We start from the raw sequence: 27,005 nt of genomic DNA, 5'->3' as shown, positions 1-27,005 counted from the left end.
ACAGTGTATTGTCTGCAAATCAGGAAGACACAGAACCGACGGATGTTGGAATTAGTAAGTTTAGTGTACAGATTGTATTCATTTAGTATTACCACCATTTCTCTTTTGGATGTAGTTTGTTATGTCCAATGTCTGTTTACAGATCAGAGCCACAAGTGCAGCCAATGACAGTTTGGTTCGGTTCTTAGCCCTCTTATAGCTGCAAATACTGCTCAAATATAAACCTTGGTTTGTACATATGACATCACTATGTAACATCACCAGGGACTACTGGAAGACAGGATTGGTCATTCACATGTAAGAGCTAGATCAGTATTCACATATAGAGCAGTAATGATTGATTCAACGGCTGTATATTTATTATCACCCTGAATCTTATTGCTGAAAATATTATAGACCTTTGGAATCCTTCAGAGTCTCAAGTGACTCCTCAATGTTACATTTTTTTATTTTATTTTTTAAGCATCAAAAAGTGAAAAATGAAAACAAACTTGTAGAGAGTTTTTGCCTCTATAACTGAAATTGATCGAGAGTAAAGTACATATAAGTAGCAAAGGAGCATACTGTATATGAATATAATATAATATATATATATATATATATATATATAATGTGTGTATGTATATATGTGTGTATGGATATAGATAGATAGATATATATATATATATATCTCTATCGTTTCCATTATATCTATTAGAAGAAGTTTGGAGACTCCATTAAGTACTCAAGGGCACCAAATGAGGAAAAAAATAGTTTAAGAAAATTTAATTTTCACCTTACTTTTGTCCTACACTGCAACAGACATCTGTTCTACACCTAGGGGTTAAATTTGGGGTCATTTTAAGGTTGTGGTAAGTAATTAATTTAATTTATCTATGGGAAGAATTAAGAATTTAAAGAAAAGTATATATTTTTTTAGGACTGTGACCGTTTGTTCTCTTTTTGTTGCCTATGAATGAACAAATACTTCTATTCCAATAAACTTACCAAAGCAAAGTCCTCAAGAATATTTTATTTGCTTGGGTAGACTAAGACATTAGACATCTATTCTCCGCAACATACAGAACGTACATTTCAACATTTGTGTTTCATTAGGCAATGCTTTTAAAACCATGAAAATGTGTTTTTCATCCTTAGACAGCCAGTCTGATGCTGACAGTGACATTGGTCATAGGTCCGACACCTCGGAGGGCTCACATGGGAAAACAGGGCAGGTAGGAGAAATGTGTTACAATGTGGACAGACATTTTCACTATTTTTTTCATCTCGGGGGTCTGCTTTGTAAAGATATGGCCAATTTACACAATTACCACATGGGACTGGAGGCTATTGCCACAAACTTCAGCAGTTTGTATCCAGCCAAATTTACCCTAGTTATGCTGGGAGAGCCAGTTTCTATGGACATCTTGCTTGCAGATATGTCGCAGACTTTCAGGGCTTTGGCTTCATGTTTAAAATGCAGGAGACGTTGTTTGCAATTGTCCCGAGTGCTGCCGGGGTTTTAAGTGTTGTGCAGAGAAGTACGGCTGACCTAGTAATGTGGGCACTGATGGAGCATGTGCATTGAGCAGAGAGACTTTGTAGGCTCAGCTCTTGCATAATAATTGGCGACTTTTACTGTTGTTCTCTGGCATTTCATTATTGTACTGAAGCTTTAGCATTAACTCTGACCATGGCAACAGATAATTCACTGGTCCCACTGTGTACTGAATATTTGGAATTAACTTTGACATTGGCTCCTGATTATCCTTTGGTTCTCCTGGATACAAAATCTCTGCCATTAACTTTGACCACAGTTGCTGATAACCTCTAGATGGTTTACTCATGTACAGAACTAATGCTTAGGTCTCTAACTGCTGTCTCTGATTATTATGTGGCCACCAGCTATTGGGTTCCACCTTTGTGCATCAGAATACTGTAAATAGGTTGTAGATATTGTGATAGCTATACTAAAACACGGTACTATATAAAAAATAAATAATGCCACAAAACACAATATTTAGGGAGGGCCACATCTTATTTGTTGAACAATCTACTCAGAACTAATGAACTCAAAATTGTTTCTATTTGCATACGTTTTTAACAGATTCAAAGGAATCCACTTAGTTTGGCTTTCTGATCCACTATCTTGGTCATTCATATTTCCATCCAGACTTTCCTGGCTTAACTAGCACATTGCAAAAAGTGTGTCTTGCTATTAATAAAGAAAATAAACATTTAAAAAGACATTAACCGCTTTAGAAAGATGAATATGTAGCTTGCCTGTGTTTTATGATGTATGGTTGTGTTCCATGCCCATTATGTACCCCATCCCCCCTGATCTATGTCTTCACCTTCCCTTCCCTTGGTTTTTTTTTCTGTACCCCCAGAAAATGTTATAAAACTCAATAATCTTATTTCCAGTTAAAAAAAAGACATTAACCATTGAAAAACATGTTTTGTTTTTTTATATAATTTTACTTACTATTTTTAATTCTTTTTTTAAGAAAAAGATAAAGAGAAGAGGAACTCCCAGTTCAGCAAGGTAAAATGACAGATTTCCTATGTATTCTTCCTGCCATCTCATTGTATCATGCTGATCCTTAGACAGAGTCTCTGCAGACAGACATTATGTGTCCCAGTGAGAAGCCTGCGAGCGATACTTGTGTGGCTTTTCCTTCTTTGACCAGGTATACACCACTTAGATAAAACACAAAACTGTTAGAAAATCCATGTCGCAATCCATGAACACAATTCTATCACCAACATAGCCGCATTGTATTACTAGTGAGGGCAAACTATTCACCCATACTTACTCTGTTATCATGAACACAAGACCTTACTTACAAATACAGTTTACACGCTACCTTAGAGAACCTGTTGACTTAGATATAAAGTCTTACATACAGTAGACCTATACAACAGTGCAGTTACAGTCAAGTGAATGGTGCTGGACACAGACCTGGTATATGCTATATATGATACACAAAAGTACATTCATGATGGAGACCACTGGCTTAAGCCTTGAGTTTTTAATCGCTAGTGACAGTGAACTCAGACAAGTTCATGTGAACTCAGTGGCGCCAGTCTCTCCCAATATGCAATATTCATTTATATTGGTGACCAGTAGGTGAAAATTATTCTATTCTTTTCCTTCATGAACAAAACCTTATTATAAACGGTAATACTTCTATGTATTCACTATTCTTAGGAAACTTTTATGTGATATTTTTGTTAGTTTTAATCACCTGGTATCAAGCCGAGTCTTTGTGGTTAAATTATGTAAGTGGTATCTCTCATTTAAATTATATGGGGCTTTATACAGTGTTTGTTTTCTGTTACAGGAAGAAAGTTACATTTGATGATACAAATGGTAAAGGTGAGAGATCCTCAAGTAACCGCACTTTTCACAGATATACATTTAATTTTTCTTTTTGCAATTATTATATTTGCTGTATCACCCAAATATCCGCAGGTATGAGAAATTATGATTTCGGACATTGTAATGACCTATAATAAGTGTAGCGACCCACAGTATATTTATTGTACAGATGTGCCCCCTGGTCCAGTTTGTTGAAGCAGCTCTGTGCCAATGTTCTGCATGGTCTTCTGTGACAGCGCAAGTTTATTCAAAGTGCTGCCTGCTATCACTCCTAAGGTACTTATAGTTAGGGACTCATATAAGTGCTTAATGATTTGTAAGAGGAATGTCTTTAAAAATGATATATGAAATATTGACTTTGGTTTTTGCATCCATATAGATGTGTTTTTCCTGTATAAAATGCATCTGAATGGCACAAAAGGCATTTAGCTGAAAGCGACACTCAGCCACTGACACCGCAGATGAGATATAAAAATAAATTTGTTTTGCAGGACTTAAAAGGCTCTGCGCATACCCTCTAAAGTGAAACATCATTCCACCGTGTCCACCCCATTATGTTTATATAATATCTAGTCCTGTAACTTCTTGTTTTCACATTGGAGTGAATAATCAGGAACATCGCAGGAGGGAATATCCCAAGCTACCCAGTTTATGAACTATTTCATCCTCATAATGGCTGCAATCTTGACAACCTAAACCATGTACAGGGAGCCCCTCATCCACCTCCACATCATAAAAGTATTTGACCAGCTTTACCTCATCCTGTTCTGCTGCATGCCCCCCGCTGCCTGTTCTCTGGCTAGCTGTTCCGTGAAACCTTATACATGAACATTAACTGATTTTTGTGTCATATATGTTGTATTTTATAAAATCATATTATATCTGGTATGTGGGACAAGAATATAAAAGTACGTTTCAGACCAGTGATGGGCAACCAGATATACTTCTAGGGCTGCATGTGCTGTTCTCCAACCTTCCAAAGGGCCGCACATTAACCTTAATTTCAAGAATGAAAAAAACAGTTGAAAACTGCCTCGGCAGTCATCATTCATCCCAAAATGTCCTCACATATGACCAAAGACTCCTACTTTCCACAAAATGCACCCACAAGCCCTAACATTCCACATGTACCCCAAAACTCCCCCACATTCCACTCACACCTACTAACATGTCAGTCAGACCTCCACACATGCCCCTCAAACCTCCACACATGCCCCCAGGCCTTTCCACATACCCCTCAGACCTCCATGTATGCGCCACACCTCCCCTATATGCCCCCAGGCCTCTCCACAAGTCTCTCACTCCTCACCCACTGCTACAACAGGAGCCCACAGTGTGGAAGGAGAGAGAGCACACTGCACTCCTCCTGTGGTGTGCTGTGTGACTTGCTGCCATGTGCATATAGAGTCTTGTGGCATGGAAGTCACTGCTCCCATTCAGTCTTATTCTCTGCTTTATAACAAAGCAAAGAATATGTCAGATTAGGAGCTGGGTGCTGCCACTGAGGGACACTGCTAGCATGGGGTAAAGTAGGTGGACTTGGAGCAGTGTCCCTCCCATCTGTAACCATCCTCTGTTTTTTAGTTAACGTGCCTTTGAAGTAGGGTGTTTTCCTTTTAAGGCTCTATGCCCTGTATTTTTATCCTTTTTTATTTTCATTTTCAAATTTTCTATTGCCATTACTCTATCGGCTACTCACTCTCTGAGTAGCAGGTCAGCTTCCATCACACCAAATATTAAGGCAGATGTCTCTTCTCAGTCCCTTCACTGTATGCGTTGTACAGAAGGCAGGGGATTTGTGGTATGGGTGTCCACAGTGGAAATATTAAAGTGTGGGGCGCCGGAGCGGCTTTCTGTCATCACCTTGGAAACGAGCAGATCTTGTATAAAGAGAACAGCTCAGCCATAGGACAACCGCCCAATAAGATCTTTGACGGAGAGTTCAGCTGCAGCGGCTACATTACTAGCACACAGTGAGTGTTTGATGGTATCCATAAGGGGAACTCAGGAAGCGCCTAAGTGTACACACTCTAGGGGGGCAGGGCTTCCTTTTTCCGCTGGCTTTCTCCACCACAGCTGCAGACATTTTCTCCAGTTTGTCTCCTTTCTGTGCACCATCTCATAGTGTGCTTTAGATAATACTTTTCCTTACACCTGAGGTGTAAAGGGAAAATTCCCTTTACAATGCAGCGCCGCTTTAAATTTAATCGCCGAAGACGCTGAACACGCCGGAGTTGAAGAATCCGGACATTAATACATTTACATTAATACATTTACCCCCTGGTGTACTAGTAGTGTGTTAAGGGTTCACTTTTTAGTGTTATCAACCCCTAGATTAGGAGACATGCAGTTTCCATTTGCATACATTTGTATGCTGAAGAGCTCAGTGACTTCAAGCGTGGTACTCAAGCATTCCACATTCAACTGTAAGTGAATGTGGAATGCTTGTATTCAATTAGAAAGTGGAAGACCACACAAAATTACAGAGCGGGGTCAAAAACTGTGCGACGGGAGCTTAATGGAATTCGTTTCCATGGCCAGAAGCTGCATGCAAGCCTTACATCACCAAGACCTAAGCCAAGCGTCGGATGGAGTGGTGTAAAGCACACCGACACTGTACTGTGGAGCAGTTCTGTGGAGTGATGAATCATGTCTCTCTGTTTGGCATTCAGATGGGCGAATATGGGTTTGGCGGATGCCGGGAGAACTTTACCTGTCTTTTCTCCTTCATCCACTCTGGGGGACACTGCTACCATGGGGGTTGTCTGAGGGCGTTGGAGTTGGCACTTAAACAGTTAACAACTAAGTTTGCTGCTGACTCCTCCCCTCTGCAATCCCACAGACCTCAGTTATGTCTAAGTGCCCAAGGAGTTGGGCTGCGTTTGGTACTGCTTAGCAATACCTGCTGTTTAGTGTTAGCTTTATTATTTCTTATTAGTTTTCAAATGAGTGTAGGTGAGGTTTTAATGTTAACATTTTTTTCCTCATCAATATCTATAATGGAACAAAGTTCCGTTCCTTTAAGAAGAAAGAAGGTTTTTTTAAATAAAAAAAAAAAAAAAAGAAACCACGATTTGTGTGGTATTTAGTGAGCGGTGACAGCGCTAAGCGCCTGTCATCACTGTCCCGGCGGGTCCGACACTGCCATAAGGCAGAGAGTGTTGCACTCCGTCTGAGGACCGGACAGGTTGGGAGATACCAAGTCCCCTGCTGAGGCGGAGGGGGGGCTTGGATTTCTATAGCCGCAGGAGGTGTTGTGGATGCGAAAGGACTCCCGAATGAGCAATAGGAGAGGCACAATATATGCTCACATGATTGAACTGTCCGAGGTTTTATTTATGACAAAGAAGACAGCCGGAAGTAGTTTAAGACTGCCGGCTGCTCAGTGGAAGATCCCGAGGATGGAGATTTTCCCGCCCTTTTCTTTCTATGGGCGTTTGAACCATCAGACAGCGGGGAGTGAGTGAGAGACTCTCCAGCTGTCAGTGGTATGCTCCGAGGCGGAAGATATTCGCACCTTTTCCTGTCATCGCAGTCGGACTTCAGAGGCACCTCAGAGAGTTCTACTGCTGCTGGCTTCTCACAATTCCTCCTTGTGTCAGCTAAGTACCCCATAGGGAATATATATTAAAAAAAGAAAACACCATTGCTGGTAGTGTAAAGGAGACCCCCCTGCTGATTGGTACGCTCCAAAGGCGGGAAAATTCAGCTAGAGTTTACCTCAAAGGGACTCCTGAATGAAATAATGGAGAATCCATCTGCTGCTGACTTCTCTTCATTGAGGAGGAGGCGCACAATAGTGTAGTATGGCGGGTTAATTAAGCCAAGTGGAAATATCCAAAGAAGGAACCAAACCACCAGAAATGGATAAGCCAGAGCTTCCCACCATGTGGATATCAACAATGTCTAGAGTAAATATGATTAGTTCATAAGATGATAGATCACACAAGGCCAGATAACATTCAGGAAGATATATACACAAACAGGTCACACCAATGAAGATGTATGCGTACCAGAAGCCAGAAGTTAAATGGCTTATCTGTAGGATTATCCTGTGGACTGTGAGGGTGTAGTCAATCTTCAACCAACCTTGATTATCCAAGTGGTTACCTCAATACACGAAAGGACACAGATGTAGTATCCAAAAAAGTCAAGTTTATTAAAAAAAGTAGTAACTTACACATCCAGAAGCAGATGACAAGCCTATCTGATCAGCGATGGTAGTGTAGCAGCAAATACTCAACGCGTTTCGTCTGTAAAACAGACTTCATCAGGAGCAAACACAGGTTTATCCCTGCTACACCGCTTGCTACAGAGGATTGGCAGCCGCCCGCACAGGGGAAGTGTTACTTAAGAAGGAATCATTTCAAGATATTGGACTCTAATATTAATCTACTGGTGCAGTGTCATAGCGCCACTTGTATCTATTTGTGATATATATATATATATATATATATATATATATATATATATATATATATATATATATATATATATATATATATATATATAATATGTGTTTACAAAAGGCATATAGGGTGATAACTAGACTATCTGCACTTAGGTGATTTTATACAATATCTTCCACTTTTACATTATTATTACCACAGATATTTATATTACTGTTTTGAGGCTGTTAGCCAGAGTCGGAACTAGTAATTATTTTACTGTATTTTTATCTGTGAAAGTTGCCTAATCTGTATTTCTTAAAAAAAAAAAAAAGAAATATATTGTCTTATAAGAACAAGAATTATTGTGCAGAATTTTATACCTGTTCGCAATACCTGTCAGATTATCTGTGGGGTAAAGAGACCAGGGGCCCGTTTGTGCTCAGTGTGACACTGTCCTCAGCAGCTAAGTGCCCCACTGGGGAATAACTAGTTAACGAGGCTCCTTGTGGTAATAGACTATAACTGTAATATATATCTACCTACAGTTTAGAGTTTTATTATAGAAGGATCTAAAGTTAATGGAGACAGTATTTTACATGAGTGTGTACTCAATGATTATGAGACATAATTTTATTATTCATGGATTATTTTCCATACTGTTTTGAGGCATTAGCCAGGATCAAAACAAACGTGGTTATACTATCTATTATCTCTGTGGTCTGATTGTTTATGACCTGTCTGTTTCTTTTTAAAAAAATAACATCTAAAAACTGAGGGGCATCATGCCATTTTCCTATAGTACTGCTCTCCATTCACACATTGGTCTGTTCCTTTAAGCCAATTCACGGACCTGGACAGTTGACAGTTGAACAAACTCCTGAGCAGTTTTACTTCACAAGCACTGATCAGCAGTATATACTGAGTGTGACTGACAGGCTGCTCTCCATCAGCAGTATATACTGAGTGTGACTGACAGGCTGCTCTCTATCAGCAGTATATACTGTGTGTGACTCATAGGCTGCTCTCTGTCTGTGGGTACTACAGGTATCCCTGCCACTGATCAGCAGTATTCTGTGTGTAACTGACAGGCTGCTCTCTATCAGCAGTAGACTGTGTCTGTCTGACAGGTTGTTCTCTATCTGCGGGTACTCTGCCCTAGAGATGGTTCTGGAGGGATGAGTACCTTACATCAGTTTTGCCTTACACATATCTGTACAAATAGATTTCTGTAGAATATTTACCAATTCCTTCACATAGTTATCAATTTATTGTTGAGATTCTCCTATTGTGAGGATTATTCTGTGTGTATGTGTGTGTGTATATATATATATATATATATATATTTATTTTGTGGCAAAAGCCTGCTACTGCTGAAGCACACGCGAACAACTTCTTCTTTTTATGCAGCTTTATTGTCAGGATGGTTAAAATGTTTTGACACCGTATGAATTTCACAGCAATTCTTGGAGACCCTAAACGCTAGCTAGACATAGACCAGCTATCTCAAAACCAGCCAGCTTCCCCAGCGTTGGTCTCAGTGAACAAATGACACAATCAAGCTTTTATACATGATACTCCTCCCCCAGCCTTAGCTTGATGGGCAGGTGACAAACACACCTTCTCTTTAAGAGGAAACGCCCATCACTGGCTCTGTTTGCACTAACAGACACACCCTGTCTGTTTGCTGAGTGGAAGGAGGTTTCAAATCATGTAAGTCAACCAAACTTTAAACTACACATAAGTTTTTACCTAGTTTAACCTCAATCTAGGTGCATAACTGCGCCAATGTTTTATTCTGCTTGTATACTTTCTCTGCATCTTGTCAGATAAATGCCTCCCTTTGTTACAATATGTATATATGTAAATATATATATATATATTCGAATTCTGGAGCAACACGGTTGGATAATTAATTATTCCAGATCCCAGTTGATGCCCTCACAGAGGATGAGGTTTCTAGGATTAATAATGGACACCACTTTTCAGAAGGTTTTTTTTTTTTTTTCAGAACCTTCTCTACAGATCCCTACAACTCTCTGTACGGTTAATCCTGAGTCACCGTGGTCCTTCCATGTGCTTGGGCATGGGGATTCTTAGGTTGATGTTCGAAACCATCCCATACAGTTGTTTCCACTCTCGCACATTCCAGTGGAATCTACTAAGACATTGGTCATGTCCCCCTTTTTCATCTGGTGACCCAACGAATCAGACTCTCCAGGGAGATTGTCAACCTCTGAAATGGTGGCCAGTTCAAGAGCTTCTGATGATGGGCCGATCTTTTGTCCTGTGGTCTTGGATTCTGGTGACCACAGATGCCAGTGTGAAGGGCTCGGGAGCTGTTGTTCTCCAGCTTCGTCTCCAGGGTCTTTGGAAAGACAGGGTGGCGCTTCGGCCCATAGATGTTCTCGAGCTAAGAGCCATGCTGTTAGCCCTCCAGGGAGCTCAGTCTCTCCTTCAAGGTAAAGCAGTCCGCCTCCAATCCTTCAATCTCACTGCAGTGGCATATGTAAATTACCAAGGAGGAACAAGAAGTGCAGAAGCTATGCAGGTAGCGGAACAGGTCTTCTTGTGGGTGGAGAAATTTGTTCCAGCGATTTCGGTAGTGTTTATTCCCGGAGTGAACAAATAGAAGCGGATTATCTCGGCAAGCATGCAATACTTCCGGGAGAATGAGAACTGCATTCTCAGGTGTTTCAGGAGTTAGTTTGGAAATGGGCCTGCCAGATCTGGATCACTAGGTTCCAGATTCTCTGGCTGTGGAGGTAATGTCTATGAGGTTGGACTTCTGTTTAGGATATCACTTTCCACCTATTCCGATGATTCCTCAGGTCCTAAGACGGGTACTATTGGAAAGTTTTCTGATCATTCTGGTGGCACCGAATTGACTTGGTTGGCTCTGATTCGCCAACATCTTGCTGCTAGTGGAAGAGTCAGGCTGGGGGTTTTTTCAGTCAAGAACCATTTACACCATCCGCACTTGCCTCGGCTGGCTTTAATGGCGTGGTTGTTGAAGCCAACTTCTGACGGTCGAGGAGGTTCTCTTCCAGGGTAGTGCAGACCCTCATAAAGGCTCGGAAGCCGGTATCGTCTAAGATCTATTACAGGGTGTGGAGGATCTATGTACTGTAGGGAAGAAGTGTCATAACCCTACCTTTTTCAGATTAGCCGTTTTCTGGTCTTTCTTCAGGATTGGACTAAGACTGAGTTCTTTAAAGGTGCAGGTCTCTGCGCTTTCTATTTTCTTTCAGCGCCAGTTGGCTTTCCTCCCTGACGTTTGTACTTTCCTTCAAGGGGTTATTCATGTTCATATAATCTAAACAAAATTGTGAACAGAAATGGCGCTATTGATAAACAATCCAGATACTGATATAAATGGAATTAAATGTCCATATATTTTCAGTCTTTGATAAATTCCATATCCTTGGTGTGTTCGCTCCTCTTTATCCAGTGTGCTCCTCTGTATTCACTCATCAAATGGATATGTAAAACAAATATAAAACAAACATAGTGCAACCTGTTTTTGCCATGTAATTTTAAAGGAATAGCACTATCCTTTTAAACCCGTGTGTAGATATAATGATGAGAACACCTCGTGAAAAAGAAGTATTCCTAAAACCCCCTTAAGGGTATGCACTTACTCGAACAAATAATATTTACAGCAGAAAAAACAAAACAGACATCATTTTTCCTTTATATGCCCTTGTAATCAGACAATATAATGCAAACACCTCGTGTAGAGAACTAAACAACTCTTCCTTTACCCCTTAAGGGTGTGCACTCACTAGAGCCAAATAATAATCAGGCGTGTCACGAAGTATCTAGATCTTCTTTTATAATCCTGATACGAACCATCAGATTCCACTCGTCCGTTATAAAAATAAGGAGAAAGAACAATGCTCCATAGTGTAAAATCCTCAGACAATTTATTATAAACACATAAAAACGAGGCCGTCATAAACAAGCTCCTACACCGAGGATGGGTGGCCTCTTACCCCTTTCCGGAAATCAGTGAGCGTGATGTTATATCACTCAGCATGGAGTGTCCCGGGCAAAACCCCTGAGATAGCTGACTTCCGAGGGAGCAGAGTCTTCACACCATACAGATCCCCGTTGGAGCGTCTGACGTCACTCACTGCCGACGCGTTTCGATTCAAAAATCTTTATCCAGGCATAGTGAGTTGACAAAGTGACAGTCCTTTATCCGGAGTACGGTCCAATCATATACATCTTTACAATATCCGCGGTTTGATCTCTCTAAACATTCATATCGCTAAACGGCAATACAAGATGTGACTTCAAAAAAAGGAATAAACAAACCCCATGGACATATCCTAAAACCAATGGTAAAGAAAGTAATAAAAAAAAATATATATATATACCAACAATATTCTTATGTTTAGAAGGTGCTGATTAAAGCACTCCTCATTAAGACTAGCAGGTGAGCATGAAACCCACATTCCTCCTTCATATACAAAGGACATAATTACATATTCCAATGGGTCAATTACCTAAAAATATATATATAAAACCCCCATTGATCTGCGTAAAACACTGGAATAAACAGAAAGATAGTATATTACCATGTATCCTCACAATAGGTGTCTGGTTCATTAGAACAAGAATAAAAAATAAAATATAAAAATTAATAATAAAAAAGCATAACAATCTCACATACTGAAATGCTCTTTTCCTTATTCAGCTCCAAAAAACAGGCAAATTTCATATCTACAGTCCTTACATTAAAACAACCAAATCACTCCGTAAATGGATGAAATATCACCATGTATTATTTGTTAAGGATAAATTCCCGTCCTATTATATCTAAGGAGTACGGAATAGGAAAAAAGGTCTCACATAATAAAATAACTTATTTCCTTATCCCTCCCAACAACAATCAGATGGACTTCCTTGATCTATATTAAAGCCATCACATCTCTATTCCTCTAAAAACCATTTCATCTCAAAATCAGTGTTTAGATCGTTAGGAACTAAAGTTCCCATGGTGTATATTAATTCCATTTCTGCTTTAGCTAAATCACTAAGGGATTCCTTCTTTCGCCAATGTCCCTCCACTCTTTTGAATCCGCAGAACATTTTGATGGAGCTGATGTTACATTGGTTGTGATCTTTTATATGGAGCGATAATGAATGATTTTCCTGACCTTTTTTAATGTTTCTCACATGTTCGCTCCATCTTTCTTTTAATCGCCGGCCCGTCCGGCCTATATATTGTTGGCCACATATGCATTCAACTAAATAAATACAATTTTTGGTGTTGCATGTGATGAAATCATTAATTTTGTGGATATATCCATTAGAGTTAGATACAACCTCTAAAAAATTTTTTGTAGAGTTCTTTGTATGTTTGCAGGCTACACACTGAAAAAAACCTCTATTTTTCTGAAGATTTTTTTGTGGTTGGGTGATCGTGCTTCTAACTAGAAGATTCTTCAATGTAGCTGCTTTTTTATATATGAACCTAGGGTGGGTCTGAATGAAATCTTTTAGATCCTCATCATTTCTCAAAATAGACCAATGGTGTTTCACAATCTTTTCAACTTCTCTATACTGTGTATTAAATTTCGTAATAAATGGTATGTTACAGTCTAAAGCACTAGAGAAACCCTTCTTGTTGACATTCTTTTCCCTAGGAATTAGTAGTTCTTCTCTATTCATCTCCTGAACTTTAACAACTATTCCATTGAGTTTTTCCTCTTGATATCCCTTTTCCAAAAATTTACCCTTTAGTATTTCTGCTTGTTCTTGGTAAGTATTGATTTCTGTACAATTTCATCTAACCCTCTGAAATTGACTTAAGGGAATATTTTCTATCCATCTTACATAATGATTGCTATTAGTGGGAATGAAGGAGTTGGCATCGTGGGGGTTTATTGTAGTTCTTGGTTAATAGTCTTCCCTCGTGAATATATATACTTAAATCCAAAAATTGTACTTCCTGTTTGCTAACATTAAAGGTCAGATTAATGTTAAGGGGATTATTGTTTAGTTGATTACAAAAATCCACTAAAGACGTATTGTCCCCCTTCCATATAAACAAAATGTCATTGATGAAACGATGCCAGGAAACCAGACTTGCCCCCGCTGTGGGATTTCTCCAAACATAATTTTCCTCCCACCAGCCCATAAAGATGTTAGCATAGCTGGGGGCGAATATGGTTCCCATGGCAGTCCCCTGTAGTTGCAAATAAAAGCAATCCTCATACCAAAAGAAATTGTTTTTCAATATCAATTGTATGCCCTCTATAATAAAATCCTGCTCATCCTGAGTCATATTGGAAGCATTTAAAAAATGTTTCACAGCTTCCACTCCCCTCTCATGATCTATAACAGTATACAATGAACCTACATCCGCAGTCACTAGCGTGTAGGTATCATCCCATATAACATTTTCGAGCTTCCTCAGAATATCCATAGTGTCTTTTAAGTATGCTTTAATAGAGGGCATAAACTTTTGTAAATAGCTATCCAACACCTCAGACAGATTGGAGGTAATGGAATTAATTCCTGCTACTATGGGTCTACCTGGAGGGCATGTTGCATTTTTATGCACCTTAGGTAGAGTATATATCACCGGAATTGAAGGGTTCTTGATGATAATATACTCTCTTATTTGGTTAGTCAAAATCCCTTTCTGAAGATATTTATCCACATATAAAAGTAACTTCTTCTGAATACTATCTGAGGGATTACCCCTTAATTTTTTATACGTTTTTTCCTCTCCTAACTGACGGTCTAATTCTTCTTGATATTTAATTTTGTCCTGTATTACCACGCTCCCCCCTTTATCCGCTGGTTTGATAACAATTTTTTCATTTGACCGAAGATCTTTTAAAGCCTTCCTTTCCTTATTGGTCACATTTAAATTCCTCCTGTGTGTATGAGTCTTCATTCCCACTTTTTGCAAGTCCCTTTGGACTAATTTTTCGAAGGTTTCTACCCACGGACCTTTACAATAAGTAGGAAAGAACGTGGATTTCTTTTTGAAGCTTGATATCTCCTTATTCTCCTGTATTTGATCAATCCCTATGTTTTCATTCCCTTTCTTCTTAAAAAAAAAATTCAAAGATAACTTTCTAACAAATTTTTGCAAATCTATAAACACGTCAAAAGGATTGGGTTTGCTATCAGGTGCAAATTTCAGTCCTTTTTTAAGGACACTACTTTCATCTGAAGTAAGGGTATGGGAACTAAGATTATATATTTTCACGTCCCCTTGGGATTCATTCTTATCCTTTTTATCTACCCTTTTTCTTTCGGTTTTCTTCACCGGACGTATCTTCCCCCCTCTTTTTCCCCTTTTTCTTTTTTGATTACCTTTTTTATTTATAGATCTGATTTTCCTAAAAAAAACCTTTGCCTTCCCAGGGTTTCATATCTATTTTGGTGGGTGAACCCCGACCTATCTCTAGATCTTTGTGCTTCATGTCTTCTTTCTACATTTCGAAATTCCCCATCCCGGACTGAATTTCTTCTATGTGTCTTTTCATTCGTTCTATACCTCCTACGTGTCTTCCCTACTGTTTGCCATTCATTTTCTCTTTCCTTCTGGCTCAGTCTAGATGGGGAATAATGTTCACGCCTAGGGGGAGATGACCTGTATGATGGTCTCACATACGGTGTCTTTTCATAAAAAGATTTATCCCAATTTTCTCTCCTATTTCTCCTATATACATTATCTTGACCTTCAACCTTCTGGGGAAAAAATGGGTACTCAATTCTCCCTCCTTGATCTTTTTTGGATTTTTTTCCTTCCCTAATATAAGCAGTTTTAAGATGGAGTGAATGTCCCATTTTGCCACTATCTTCCTTATCTCTCTTCAGTTTTTTAAATTTCCTTTCCATAATTTCCTTTTCCTGTTTTTTAATTCTAGGTACTATATTCTCTTCTAATTCTTTAAAATCCTCCAAATTGGAGAAATGAGAGATCTCAGTGTTTCAATTTCCTCATTCACTAATATTAACTCCTTTTTTCTCTCACAAATAATAAGTTCCATTAGTGAAACGGAACAATTAGTGAGGGTTCTATTCCATTTTTCTGTAAAATCTTCAGAATCACTATTGAATTATGGGGTTTTAATTAATCTCAAACCCCGGGGGATCATTTCTTCCGCTAGATATTTTTCTAATGTGATGATCTCCCACCACGTTTTGCTTTCTTTCATAAGTGATTTCTCCAACCTATGCATCATACCCTCCAGATCATCTTCAAAGTATTAGGAATCATCCCTACTCTTGTAGTGTTTGAGAAAATATTCTAGTTGAGATTTTCGGTTTTCTTTAAAACTAAACATATTGATTGCTGCAGAATAACCCAAAAGGGGAAAACAAACTAGAACACAATAAAATATTCAGGTAATCCGCGCAATCTATCCAATTGCAGCCCTTCAAATCACAGTGCACAATCCCCTCAGCGTGCCTATACAACATATAATCTAAACAAAATTGTGAACAGAAATGGCGCTATTGATAAACAATGCAGATACTGATATAAATGGAATTAAATGTCCATATATTTTCAGTCTTTGATAAATTCCATATCCTTGGTGTGTTTGCTCCTCTTTATCCAGTGTGCTCCTCTGTATTCACTCATCAAATGGATATGTAAAACAAATATAAAACAAACATAGTGCAACCTGTTTTTGCCATGTAATTTTAAAGGAATAGCACTATCCTTTTAAACCCGTGTGTAGATATAATGATGAGAACACCTCGTGAAAAAGAAGTATTCCTAAAACCCCCTTAAGGGTATACACTTACTCGAACAAATAATATTTACAGCAGAAAAAACAAAACAGACATCATTTTTCCTTATATGCCCTTGTGATCAGACAATATAATGCAAACACCTCGTGTAGAGAACTAAACAACTCTTCCTTTACCTTTTAAGGGTGTAAATTCCCGTCCTATTATATCTAAGGAGTACGGAATAGGAAAAAAGGTCTCACATAATAAAATAACTTATTTCCTTATCCCTCCCAATTTATCCTTAACAAATAATACATGGTGATATTTCATCCATTTACGGAGTGATTGGGTTGTTTTAATGTAAGGACTGTAGATATGAAATTTTCTTGTTTTTTGGAGCTGAATAAGGAAAAGAGCATTTCAGTATGTGAGATTGTTATGCTTTTTCTGTTCACAATTTTGTTTAGATTATATGTTGTATAGGCACGCTGAGGGGATTGTGCACTGTGATTTGAAGGGCTGCAATTGGATAGATTGCGCGGATTACCTGAATATTTTACTGTGTTATTCATGTTCAGTTTCCCAACGTTTCTCCATTGGCCCCGGGAGATTTGAACTTCGTTATTGAGGTTCTTCAGCGGCCTCCATTCGAACCCCTGGAGTCGACTGATCTGCGTTTCTTGATGTGGAAGGTGGTGTTTTTGCTGACAATTGCATCTACCAACGTGTGTCGGAGCTTGGAGCCTTGTCCCGTAGGGGTCTTTATCTGGTGTTCCATGAGAATAGGATGGTTCATAAGACTGTACCTACTGTCTTGCCTAGGGTGGTTCCTGGTTTTTATTTAAATCATGAGATAGTGGTTCCGGCCTTTTAAGAAAGGATTGCTCCTTCTGGGCCTTCTTCCTCTGTTAGTCTGGACGTGGTCTGGGCTTTATGGGGTTTATGTGGACAGGACTTCTGCTGGTTGCAGGACTGACTCTCTTTTTGTTCTTTACGAATTTCATAGGAGAGGTTGGCCGTCCACCAAGCAGGCCATTGCTCGTCGGATCAGATCTATGATCAAGCTTGCTTATGTGTAGAAATCTACCTGTGCCTCAGGTTCTTACGGTGCACTCTACTTGTGCGGTGTGGGCTTCCTGGGCTGCTCGCCATGGAGCATCTGCAGAGCAGCTGGGTAGGGTGGCGACCTGGTCTTCAGTTCATACCTTTACGAGGTTTTGCCAGTTCAAAATTTTTGCATCTGCGGGCGCCAATTTCGGCTGCAGTGTTTTGCGAGCTAGTAGACCAGAGAATTCCCTCCCTTAGGGGCTACTTTAGAAAGTCCCCATGGTAGCAGTGTCCCCCAGAGTGGATGAAGGAGAAAAGATTTTTGTACTTACGTTAAATCTCTTTCTCCGATTCCATCTCGGGGACACTGCGTTCCCTCCCTTTTGCTGTTCTACCTATTAGTTGTGTTGTTGAGCCTTTTTCTTGGGACTTTAGTATTACTGAGGTCTGTGGGATTGCAGAGGGGGCAGCAGCAAACTTAGTTGTTAACTGTTTAAGTGCCAGCTCCAACGCCCTCAGACAACCCCCATGGTAGCAGTGTCCCCCAGATGGAATCGAAGAAAGAGATTTAACGTAAGTACAAAAATCTTCTTTTCTGCATTATGTCAGCTTTCAGGTTTGGTGGAGGATGGATAGTTGCCTCTTCGTCCAGATCTTCTGATTAAGGGTCCTCATCAGTGCCATATTTTAAGTCATCTGGCTTTGGCGTAGCTACTGAAACTGATTTTTGTGCCATGGATTTTTCACACAAGGTTGCGCAGGCTATGATTAAGATGTGGAAAACCATCATCTTAGAGCAATCCTACCCTGAAGGGCAGCTTTGGAATGTCCCCGTGTTAGCAGTGTTCTCTAGTTTCAGGAAAGATTTTTACTCCCCGTAAAATCCATTCTTTTTGAGTCCGTTGGGGATTGCTGCACTTGCTTTCCTCGCTATGGCTGTTTGTTTATTTATGTTAAAGGTATTTTACTATTACACCTAGTTAGGCTCTGTCCTCTGTGCGTTGTTCTAAAACGGAGGATGGCTCCAGATTGGAGGGACATTGTATGGGAGGAGCTATCAACTTTATAAGTTAGCATTTAATGTGCCCTTGCTTCAAGTTCTCATTCTTTACACCATGGTCAAACAAAAATAATTTTTTACTCACCATAAAATCCATTTCTCTAACACAGCCTGTCTGTTTTGTACCTGAACATTTTGCATTATTATTTTAATGTATTTTAAATACTTAATAATATCACACCAGATAAGGACATTTTGTTTGCCCAAACATGGATATTGTTTTTGTTTATTTACAGAAAATTAGCATAAATTCTATTATTATTCTGACCCATAATCACATCAACCTGTGTATCTTTTGTTCTTCAATATTAAAGAAAAGCAAAAAAAAGCCAACCCAATAAACACTTTATGTACAAAGTGTAAAAGTGTTTTAATGTATCATTGTCTCCCACATTTCCATAGATGTCGAAGAAGAACAGGTTGCCGAGCTACCACCACCTGCAACCCTGAATGTTCCAATAGAATCGCCAGATGTTCCAGCACCTGAACAGACATCTTCAGTTGCAAAAATTGTCCAGGATCTGCAGTCTGACAGGGCTATAGCAATGGAGCTCAACCAAAAAGTTCTGGAGACTCAGCGGCAACAAATTGCACTGCAAGAGAAACAACTTGCAGAGCAAGAAAAACAAGTAAAAGCTCTGGCAGGTGTTGAGGAAACACTATCTAGATTGGCCTCTGCACAAGAAAGATTGGCCTCTGCCGAAGAGGCACAAAATGATATCATGCAAGCAGTGTTGCTTGAGCTGAAAAATATGAAAGCTGAAATGGTACAAGGCTTACAAAAAGTGGGGCATAGTGTCACATCTGACTCAGTTGAAGAGTCGCAGGAGTCAACTGCTCCCACGTCTCTAGCACCCATCGCTCAAACAATGCAAGGCCCACAAGAAATTTTGGATAGTGATGCATCTGACATTGGTGAACAAGAGCTACAGGAGTCTACTGCTCCCTCTGCTCTAGCACCTATAGATGAAGCGATCCAAGGCCCACAAGAAATTTTGGATAGTGACGCATCTGACACGGGTGAACAAGAGCTACAGGAGTCTACTGCTCCCTCTGCTCTAGCACCTATAGATGAAGCGATCCAAGGCCCAGTAGTAATTGGCCATAGTGACACATCTGGCACGGGTGATCAGGAGCCACAGAGGTCAAGTTCTCCCTCTGTTCTTCCACCCATTACTCCTCGGTCCACCCGTAGCCAGGTACGTTCCCAAGTGCCAAATCAAGGGCCTGGGGGCAAAAGGTTTAAAAAAACAAAATAATTTTCTAAAATGTATAGTTCACCTTAGCAAATATGTGATTAGGCTACATTATTTAAATGGCCATACTTTTTGAACTAAAGCATAGGGTATGATGTACACGTAATTTCATTTCAGTTTAATTTTTAAGGTATGATGGTAAACAATCATGTTATGCTGCAGGGGGACAAATGCAAAGAGTGCTTTGAAAGTTTGGAGGGTGGCTTCTTTTTATCCAATTAAGTAACAATGCAGATCAGTATTTGGATGCAGCATGTATAATATGGCCATTAACTATTATTTTTATCATTGTTAACCTTCACACTGCAACATATTTTATCATAGTCTAAAACCTCTGCAAGCAAATGTATTTGGTACAAACTCACTCTCATATTGTACACACATTGACTTTTTTAGTTACATGGACAACATAACAACTGTGAATGATAATCGCTGCAAATTTTGTGGCACATGGCTGCTGTGGGAGGAATTTAAAGAATCTGTTATTTGTGTTTTGATAAGAATAACTTACAATTGCGTTCATTGGTGTAAGGTCCGTTGCTGAGCATGTGTAGAGCGAATTCCAACAAGATACGGTACACAAATGGACGTACATCCGAACATGAAACAGGCCCTATATGATGGCATAACATTTGTGGAATTTGGGGTAGACTTGCAGTTTCTGTCTTTACTGATTATGGGATTTATGAGCAGACTTTCCCACCCCAAGCCCATTCCTCTAACACCCTCTTCTACCCTCAACTCTTATCTTTTTTCCTTGTCTGTTTTTTTAGGTTTTTCTAGAGGTTGTATAGTGTCGACTTTTGCTCTGTTATTTGCAATCCTCTTTTTGTCTTTTTATGAGGCTCAGTAATGCAGTCTCAGATTTCAGTTGTGAATTGGGAATGTACTTTATTTTGTTGTATTTTATATGCTTTATTCACAATAAAGACAAACAAGACACTGTCTGTATTTTGTACTGTTAAAAACTTTCAATAAAAACATTTAAAAAAAAACCTGAACTATTTTTGGATCGCATGATCCGTTATTCTCTGGCTATCTTTCATGTTCACAGAATCAGGATCTAAAACAAAGCATCCTCCTAAATGAAATGTTATGAAATATACCACACGGAGCAATTATCTTGTGCTTGGGTGGACATGTCAATGGCTGGCACGGGTTTGTGGGTGCACAAGTCGGGTGGGTATAGGCGCAAGGCTGCACAAGTAAAGGGTTGAGCACAGGTGTGTTAATGGATTAGGATGTGTGGACTATCCTACCCTTATTTAAACTGGAAACATGGTGTAACTATCATTGAAAAAGTCAGACTGAGGCAGACGAAACGCGTCAGGGCTTCTTCCTTTCAGGAGCATTACATACCCTGCAAGGTTTAAGTGACTCCTTAGAAGGAGCCATATATCCCCGTGGTTTGTGCTATATGTGACTACATCTGAATACGGACTATTTGATGGTAGAAATCACTGTGGTATAGAATCAAGGCTATATCATCCTATGACATGAGTGTCTAAAGGTACTAAGATCGGAATCTGCTACAATTACCAACAGTTTTCAATAGACGGAGCACTATTTTGGATGTAATATTACACACACAGGATTGTATATACAAATTAGTATGGAACTCTTCCTCATATGATGATTAAGTGGCTGAATAGTTCCTTGCAGTTTTGATAATTACAGTATTTCTGACTCCTGAACAAAAAGGTTTATACTGTGTAGATCTACAGTTCGGTTGTTTTAAAAGGGGTGGATTTTTTTTTTTTTTACGATTGCAGTTCTATAAGATTTATTTGTTTTAATAAATACATTTGAACTAATGAGCTGGTTCTTGGGTATTACATTAGTTATAATTTTGTTTATCGGAAGGTTTTAGAGTTTATACTGTTTTTTTATGCTTTTACATTTTTTTTCTGGGACTAGGCCAGTGGTTCCCAAACTTTTGCAGTTCGCGGCACCCTTAGAGTCTCCAAATAGCTATGCTCACCGAATTAGATATATCGTCAATAAGACTTCTATGATATTGGTAGCTGACGATTTACTGAGTTCCTCAATTTCGAGGAATAATAATGTTGTGTTCAGAAAATTCCGTAATTTGAAAGAATATTTGTCACCGAGTTTCTTTGACCCCAAAAGGTCAGGGAAACCCTCCACTAATGGTTTACTAATGAAGAATTGGCTGACCACGAGACCTAATGGCTTCTACCGGTGTGGTAGGAAAAAATGTTTGACATGCGGGTTTGCAGATCATAAATGTACTTCTTTTACTTCCCATGTTTCTGGGGAGAAATTTGTTATTGACAAAATATTGAACTGCCAATCCACATATGTTGTCTATCTGATAAATTGTTCATGTGGTTCACAATATGTGGGGCGGACTATCCGCTCTGTGGGAGTACGCTTCACAGAACATCGCAGAAATATTTTGAAAAATGTGAAAACTCATAGTTTGTCAATGTATGTATGAATGGTTCTCTGGATGGACTATAAATTAGGGCTATTGAACAAATTGACATCACTCCTAGGGGTGGTGTCAGATTCAATCTTTTATGTCGTAGAGAGGCATACTGGATATTTAGACTGAATTCCATGGTTCCTTACGGCCTAAATGAAAGTATAGAACTAAATAATATATGAATGAAGACCAGTCTAGTAGGAACATCTATGATATTTGTTATGTATTGTCTACTATGATTGATAGGGCTCTTGTTATACATCTTTTAGGGTTTTTGTTTTTAAGGTTATCTAATTAATTAATCTATATATATATTTAGTTTATTTGGCCGCATGTCAGCTTTTTATAGCTTAATCCGAAAGCTAAGCAGGATTAGGTGGGGCCAATAATTGGATGGGAGACCGCTTCCTCCATTAGATTTATTATTATTGTTATTTTTGGTGTTTAATTAAAGGAATTTTTTCTATTTTATACCTTATATGTTTAGGCAAGTTCTTTATGCCTTGTATATATATATATATCTTTTTGTCCCTGATTAGGATCATGCAGCTCAAGACCTATTTAGTTAATTATTTATTTAGATATAAGCGTATACTGGTTTATATAGTGCCGTTTATTACTTGGCACGAAGGGTTGTTACCATTGTATATGTTTGCCCTATATGCATATTATACTTGATTATATGTGTAATTGCTCCCCAGATAGTTCTATAGGGTTTGTTTTTGATACATGTGTACAGCCCGTATTGTACGCTAATTTAAAACACACTGACGATTGGAATCAAAACTCCTCAATTGGCTGGATGATGTCACGTGATATATACGGACCGGCCTTAAATGACATGTGGATACTCTGGTAATCTTATTCCTCTGATGAAACCGTGCTTGTCACGGAGAAACGCGTCAGGACAATTTGATTTGGCTTACTATCTATAGCCATTCAGGACACCTTCCTCCTATACCCCGGGGTATTCAGCTGGATCCAAGTAAGTAGAGCGCGGAATTTATGTTATATTGCCTCCGTTGTACAATCTGCATCGGCTACGCAAAGTGGAGTTTCAACTGGTCTAAGACTCTGTCATTATTGCTGCAGTTGTCTGCATGCTAATTCCAACCCACTCGGCTGCCGCTTGTTTGTGAAAACCAGGAGAGCTTTACATTTCTTCTTTCCTAGGCTGTTGCCTAGGCAACAGTCGGGACAATGAAAGAGAGCGTCCCGGCAAAGGAGAACTACTGGGCGCGTGCGCAACTAAGTAACTAGCCTGTGGGCTTTTTTTGTATAATTTATCCATTAGGCATAGGCTGGGGGCAGTTTCAGAGCTAGGCTCTGATTGGTCACACTGTATTTAAGGCAGGGAGGGCTTAGCCTCCCTGCCGATTATAGCTTGCTGCTATCTGTTTGCTGACCTGCTCTACCCTTTGTCCCTATTCTGTGATTCTCTGCCTGATTACCTGTGTATGACCCCTTGCCTGGATTTGGACCCTGCCTGTGTTTCTTGTGACCCCGACCTCTGGCGTGATTACCGACCTTCCTGTTTGCCCGTGACCCCTGACCTCGTTTTGGTTTATTGGATTTGCTGTCTGCTGCCAACCCTTGATCCGTGCCTGGACCTCACTCTGCTTTCCTGGGTTCTCCCCAGCCGGTACGCACTTCACAACCCTCTTGTCAGTCTGCGGCCAAGTCTGTCCCCACAACTAGGGGCTCCAGTGAACACCTGACTGGCAGAGCAGACTCTGGGTTGTGCAGTATCTGCTAGGGGGTTCCTAACACCCCATCGCAAAATGCCTTTGGACATGCGTGACCGAAGATTGCCAAGGGTCAGAACCTGGAGTTGACAGGTCAGTAAAGTAAACACTGGGAAAGCCTCCTATTGGATGCGCTGGGATAATTTTTTAATAAATGCCCGAGAAATATCATCCCTTATCATTGCAATTCGGGATAATATTTAACTGGAAGCATCTGCGATCATTAATAATTAGGCCCCAAAGTCACTCTACACAATTTTCAAAGATTCGGAGATGACCTCAGGTGGGAATCTGGACCGGGTTCTGACCTCTGTGTCATCTCCAAGACGCTTATGCATGATGTATAAACTCCATTTTCCACTACAAATAAACTGATGCCAAAGTTTCAAATGAATAATATAGCTAGACTCTCAAACAATAGTACGGCTATAATGAACAGACAGCTACGAAATACTGTATCGTACCGAATGCAGTCAAGTTAAAGCATGGTCCATTTTTTTTTTTTTATAAAAAAACATTTTACATAGTTCAAAAAAGGTGAATTACACAAGTGTGTCATATTCATGAGGCAGTATATTGCATATACAATGTTGTTGCAAAATGTGGCAGTGGTATACAGAATTTTTTCCATTCTCGGACCAATATTTTTTTCAAAAATGATCTTTCATGAGATGTAGGCAATTGCAGTTATCATTTATTGTAGTTAATTAAAAACACCCCACACCCAAAGTTTACCCCTCTGCAAATCCAATAGGAATGTTTTTTTTCCCAGCAATGATTGTTGAAATTACAAATAGGAAACTAGCCAAGCTTCTGATATGCTAAGTACAGAGAATAGAAATTATTACATTTTTAGGGTCATTTACGAAGCTGCTAAAGATGCTCCCAGCAGCGCAAACACAAAGAAAAAAACTGGATTAGAACCTTCTTTGCTGCATATGAATGTGAGATTGAGGAATTTTATAATGGTTGTTATGGTGAGATTAACATAAAATAAAGCTATATAGATATTATGAAATGTACGCTTTTTGCATAATATACTACGTATCTAAAGATATGTGCAGCAATGCGTATTAGGTAAATTATGTGGGTTTAACAGATTTAATTTACTACCGTTTTGCTGTAAATTACATCTGACTCTACATTAGCTCCTACTAAAGCTGGGTACACACTACACGGTTTTCGTCCAATAATCGTCTCAATCAGCCGACACACGACCGCTCGTTCAAAGTTCGGGTCAGTGTGTGCAGTGACACGATGGTCGAAAGTCTGCCCAAATGGACGATTGTCGCCTCATTTGGTTGGTCGTACCATTTAATATTTTCGTTCCAATCTCGTTTCCGCTGTGTAGTGTGTATAAACTTCCGACCGATCCACGACAATCCTCCGATACTTCCTCGACCTGGTACTGCTCACAGAGAACTTCGATGATAGCATCACAGGTGTCAGGTATTATCATGCCAAGAGCTTGAGGTCAAATAGCCGTGCTGTATTTAAGATCTGAAAGTAATCTCCCTGTTGCCAAAAATCTTAGTGTTGCCACCAGTCTTTGCTCTGGCGGTATGGTTCTCCTTAATTGGGTGTTCTCCCTCTGGATGAGAGGGGTTACTAGTTGGAGCAGTTCCTGAAAAGTTGAATCATTCATACGAAGAAAATTCTTAAAGTCATCTGGGTTGTTGTCCCGTATCTCCTGTAGCAGGGGCATATGAGAGAACGTGTCTCTCCTCTTGAACCAATCTTTGCTCCAACACGATCTACTCTTTCTCCTTCTTTCTCTTTGGTTCCATACCTGCAGTCTTCTTGCCACAGCAAGCAGGAAAAGTACAGTTGCTTGTTCTTGTACTACTGTAGCCATTGTAGGTTTACAAATAGGAATGAATGAACAGACAGTGTAGCCTTCTGTTTTTATGCTGTTGTGGGAGTTAACTATAGCGAAAGCTCTGCCCCTTTATGCTAATGTATTTGGTATCTCGTTAAATTTCCTGCAAATGTCGCTGCAGTGTGTACGACATTAAAATCCTTGCTCACGACAACATGGCTGTAAAAAGTTGCTAAAGGGACGTCTGCTCTTCCCTTTATCGTCCTAAACAAGGCTAGTGTGTATGCAGTCCATGGACCGAGCCATCGATCGCATGTAAAATCGCTCGGCATAAAAAGTTGGTTGCAATTTCTGTAGTGTGTACCCAGCTTTAGCGACCGGATGTTTTGATTTAAAGAGCAGAAAGGCAAATGGTTGTGCATCTCTCTGCTGTGACTACAATCTGTGAAGTACAGCTCTCCCCCTAACACTTCCACAGGTTCAGGAGGAAACTATATAACATGGATTACAGAGTTTGAAGGAACATTTCTACATTTATTTTTTTTTGCAAACAATGCTGTTTTCTAGGTGTACATTTATCATGTAAAATGTGATTCACTTCACCACAGACACTAAACTGACACTTTATATACATGAAAAAACAATTGGTTTTACAAATGGTTATGTTTTAAAAAATAAATAATTTTGAAATTGGTATAATAACTTTTATTTTGGTAGTACCAAATTATTTCCCAATGCTTTTATAATCAGAGATTGTTCTTCAAGAAGCCAGTTTTCCTACCATTATGATTTGGGGCTGCGAGAAGAAACCAGAACTCCTGGAAGAAATCCATCGTTCATTTTTCATAAATGGTCATTTGAAAATATTTGTGAAAAAAATATTTATCTTGAGTGTGCCACTTGTAATGATACTTGTAAGATCTCCATGAATATGATCGTATGGTGAAAATAAATCATTGAGTGGGCTCGAATCCTAGACCCCATCATTGCATGAAAACAAACCCCTCTGCCAAATGTCTCTTTTCTCTCCACACTGACCCTCTTTTGTAAGTGATATATTCATTTTTATGTATATAAATAAAGGTTAATAATAAAGATTAATAAGCAATTCCTCTGTTGCCTCACACAAATGTCTGCTTGGCTCATACATTGAAAATAGCAAGCACCTATT

At 39.4% G+C, this 27,005-nt stretch overlaps 1 protein-coding gene across 7 annotated transcripts in view; it reads left to right on the top strand.

Moving 5' to 3' along the window:
* Positions 1 to 20,765, top strand: part of LOC142141024 (uncharacterized) — a 119,738-nt gene extending 98,973 nt beyond the window's left edge. For 6 of the 7 annotated variants that reach the window (XM_075199090.1, XM_075199086.1, XM_075199088.1 and 3 more), the window contains 5 exons: positions 5 to 54; positions 1,138 to 1,214; positions 2,487 to 2,524; positions 3,324 to 3,358; positions 18,968 to 20,765. In XM_075199090.1, coding sequence (XP_075055191.1) covers positions 5 to 54; positions 1,138 to 1,214; positions 2,487 to 2,524; positions 3,324 to 3,358; positions 18,968 to 19,824 — 1,057 coding nt within the window. In that variant the 3' untranslated portion in view covers positions 19,825 to 20,765. The remainder of the gene's footprint in view (positions 1 to 4; positions 55 to 1,137; positions 1,215 to 2,486; positions 2,525 to 3,323; positions 3,359 to 18,967) is intronic. The other variant, XM_075199087.1, reaches the window with a different exon arrangement.
* Positions 20,766 to 27,005: the final 6,240 nt, after the last annotated feature.

The sequence above is a fragment of the Mixophyes fleayi genome, chromosome 2 (assembly GCF_038048845.1).
Source record: "Mixophyes fleayi isolate aMixFle1 chromosome 2, aMixFle1.hap1, whole genome shotgun sequence".
Classification (NCBI taxonomy): domain Eukaryota; kingdom Metazoa; phylum Chordata; class Amphibia; order Anura; family Limnodynastidae; genus Mixophyes; species Mixophyes fleayi.
Note: the sequence above shows the minus strand (reverse complement) of the source record. Positions and strands in the feature narration are given on the sequence as shown.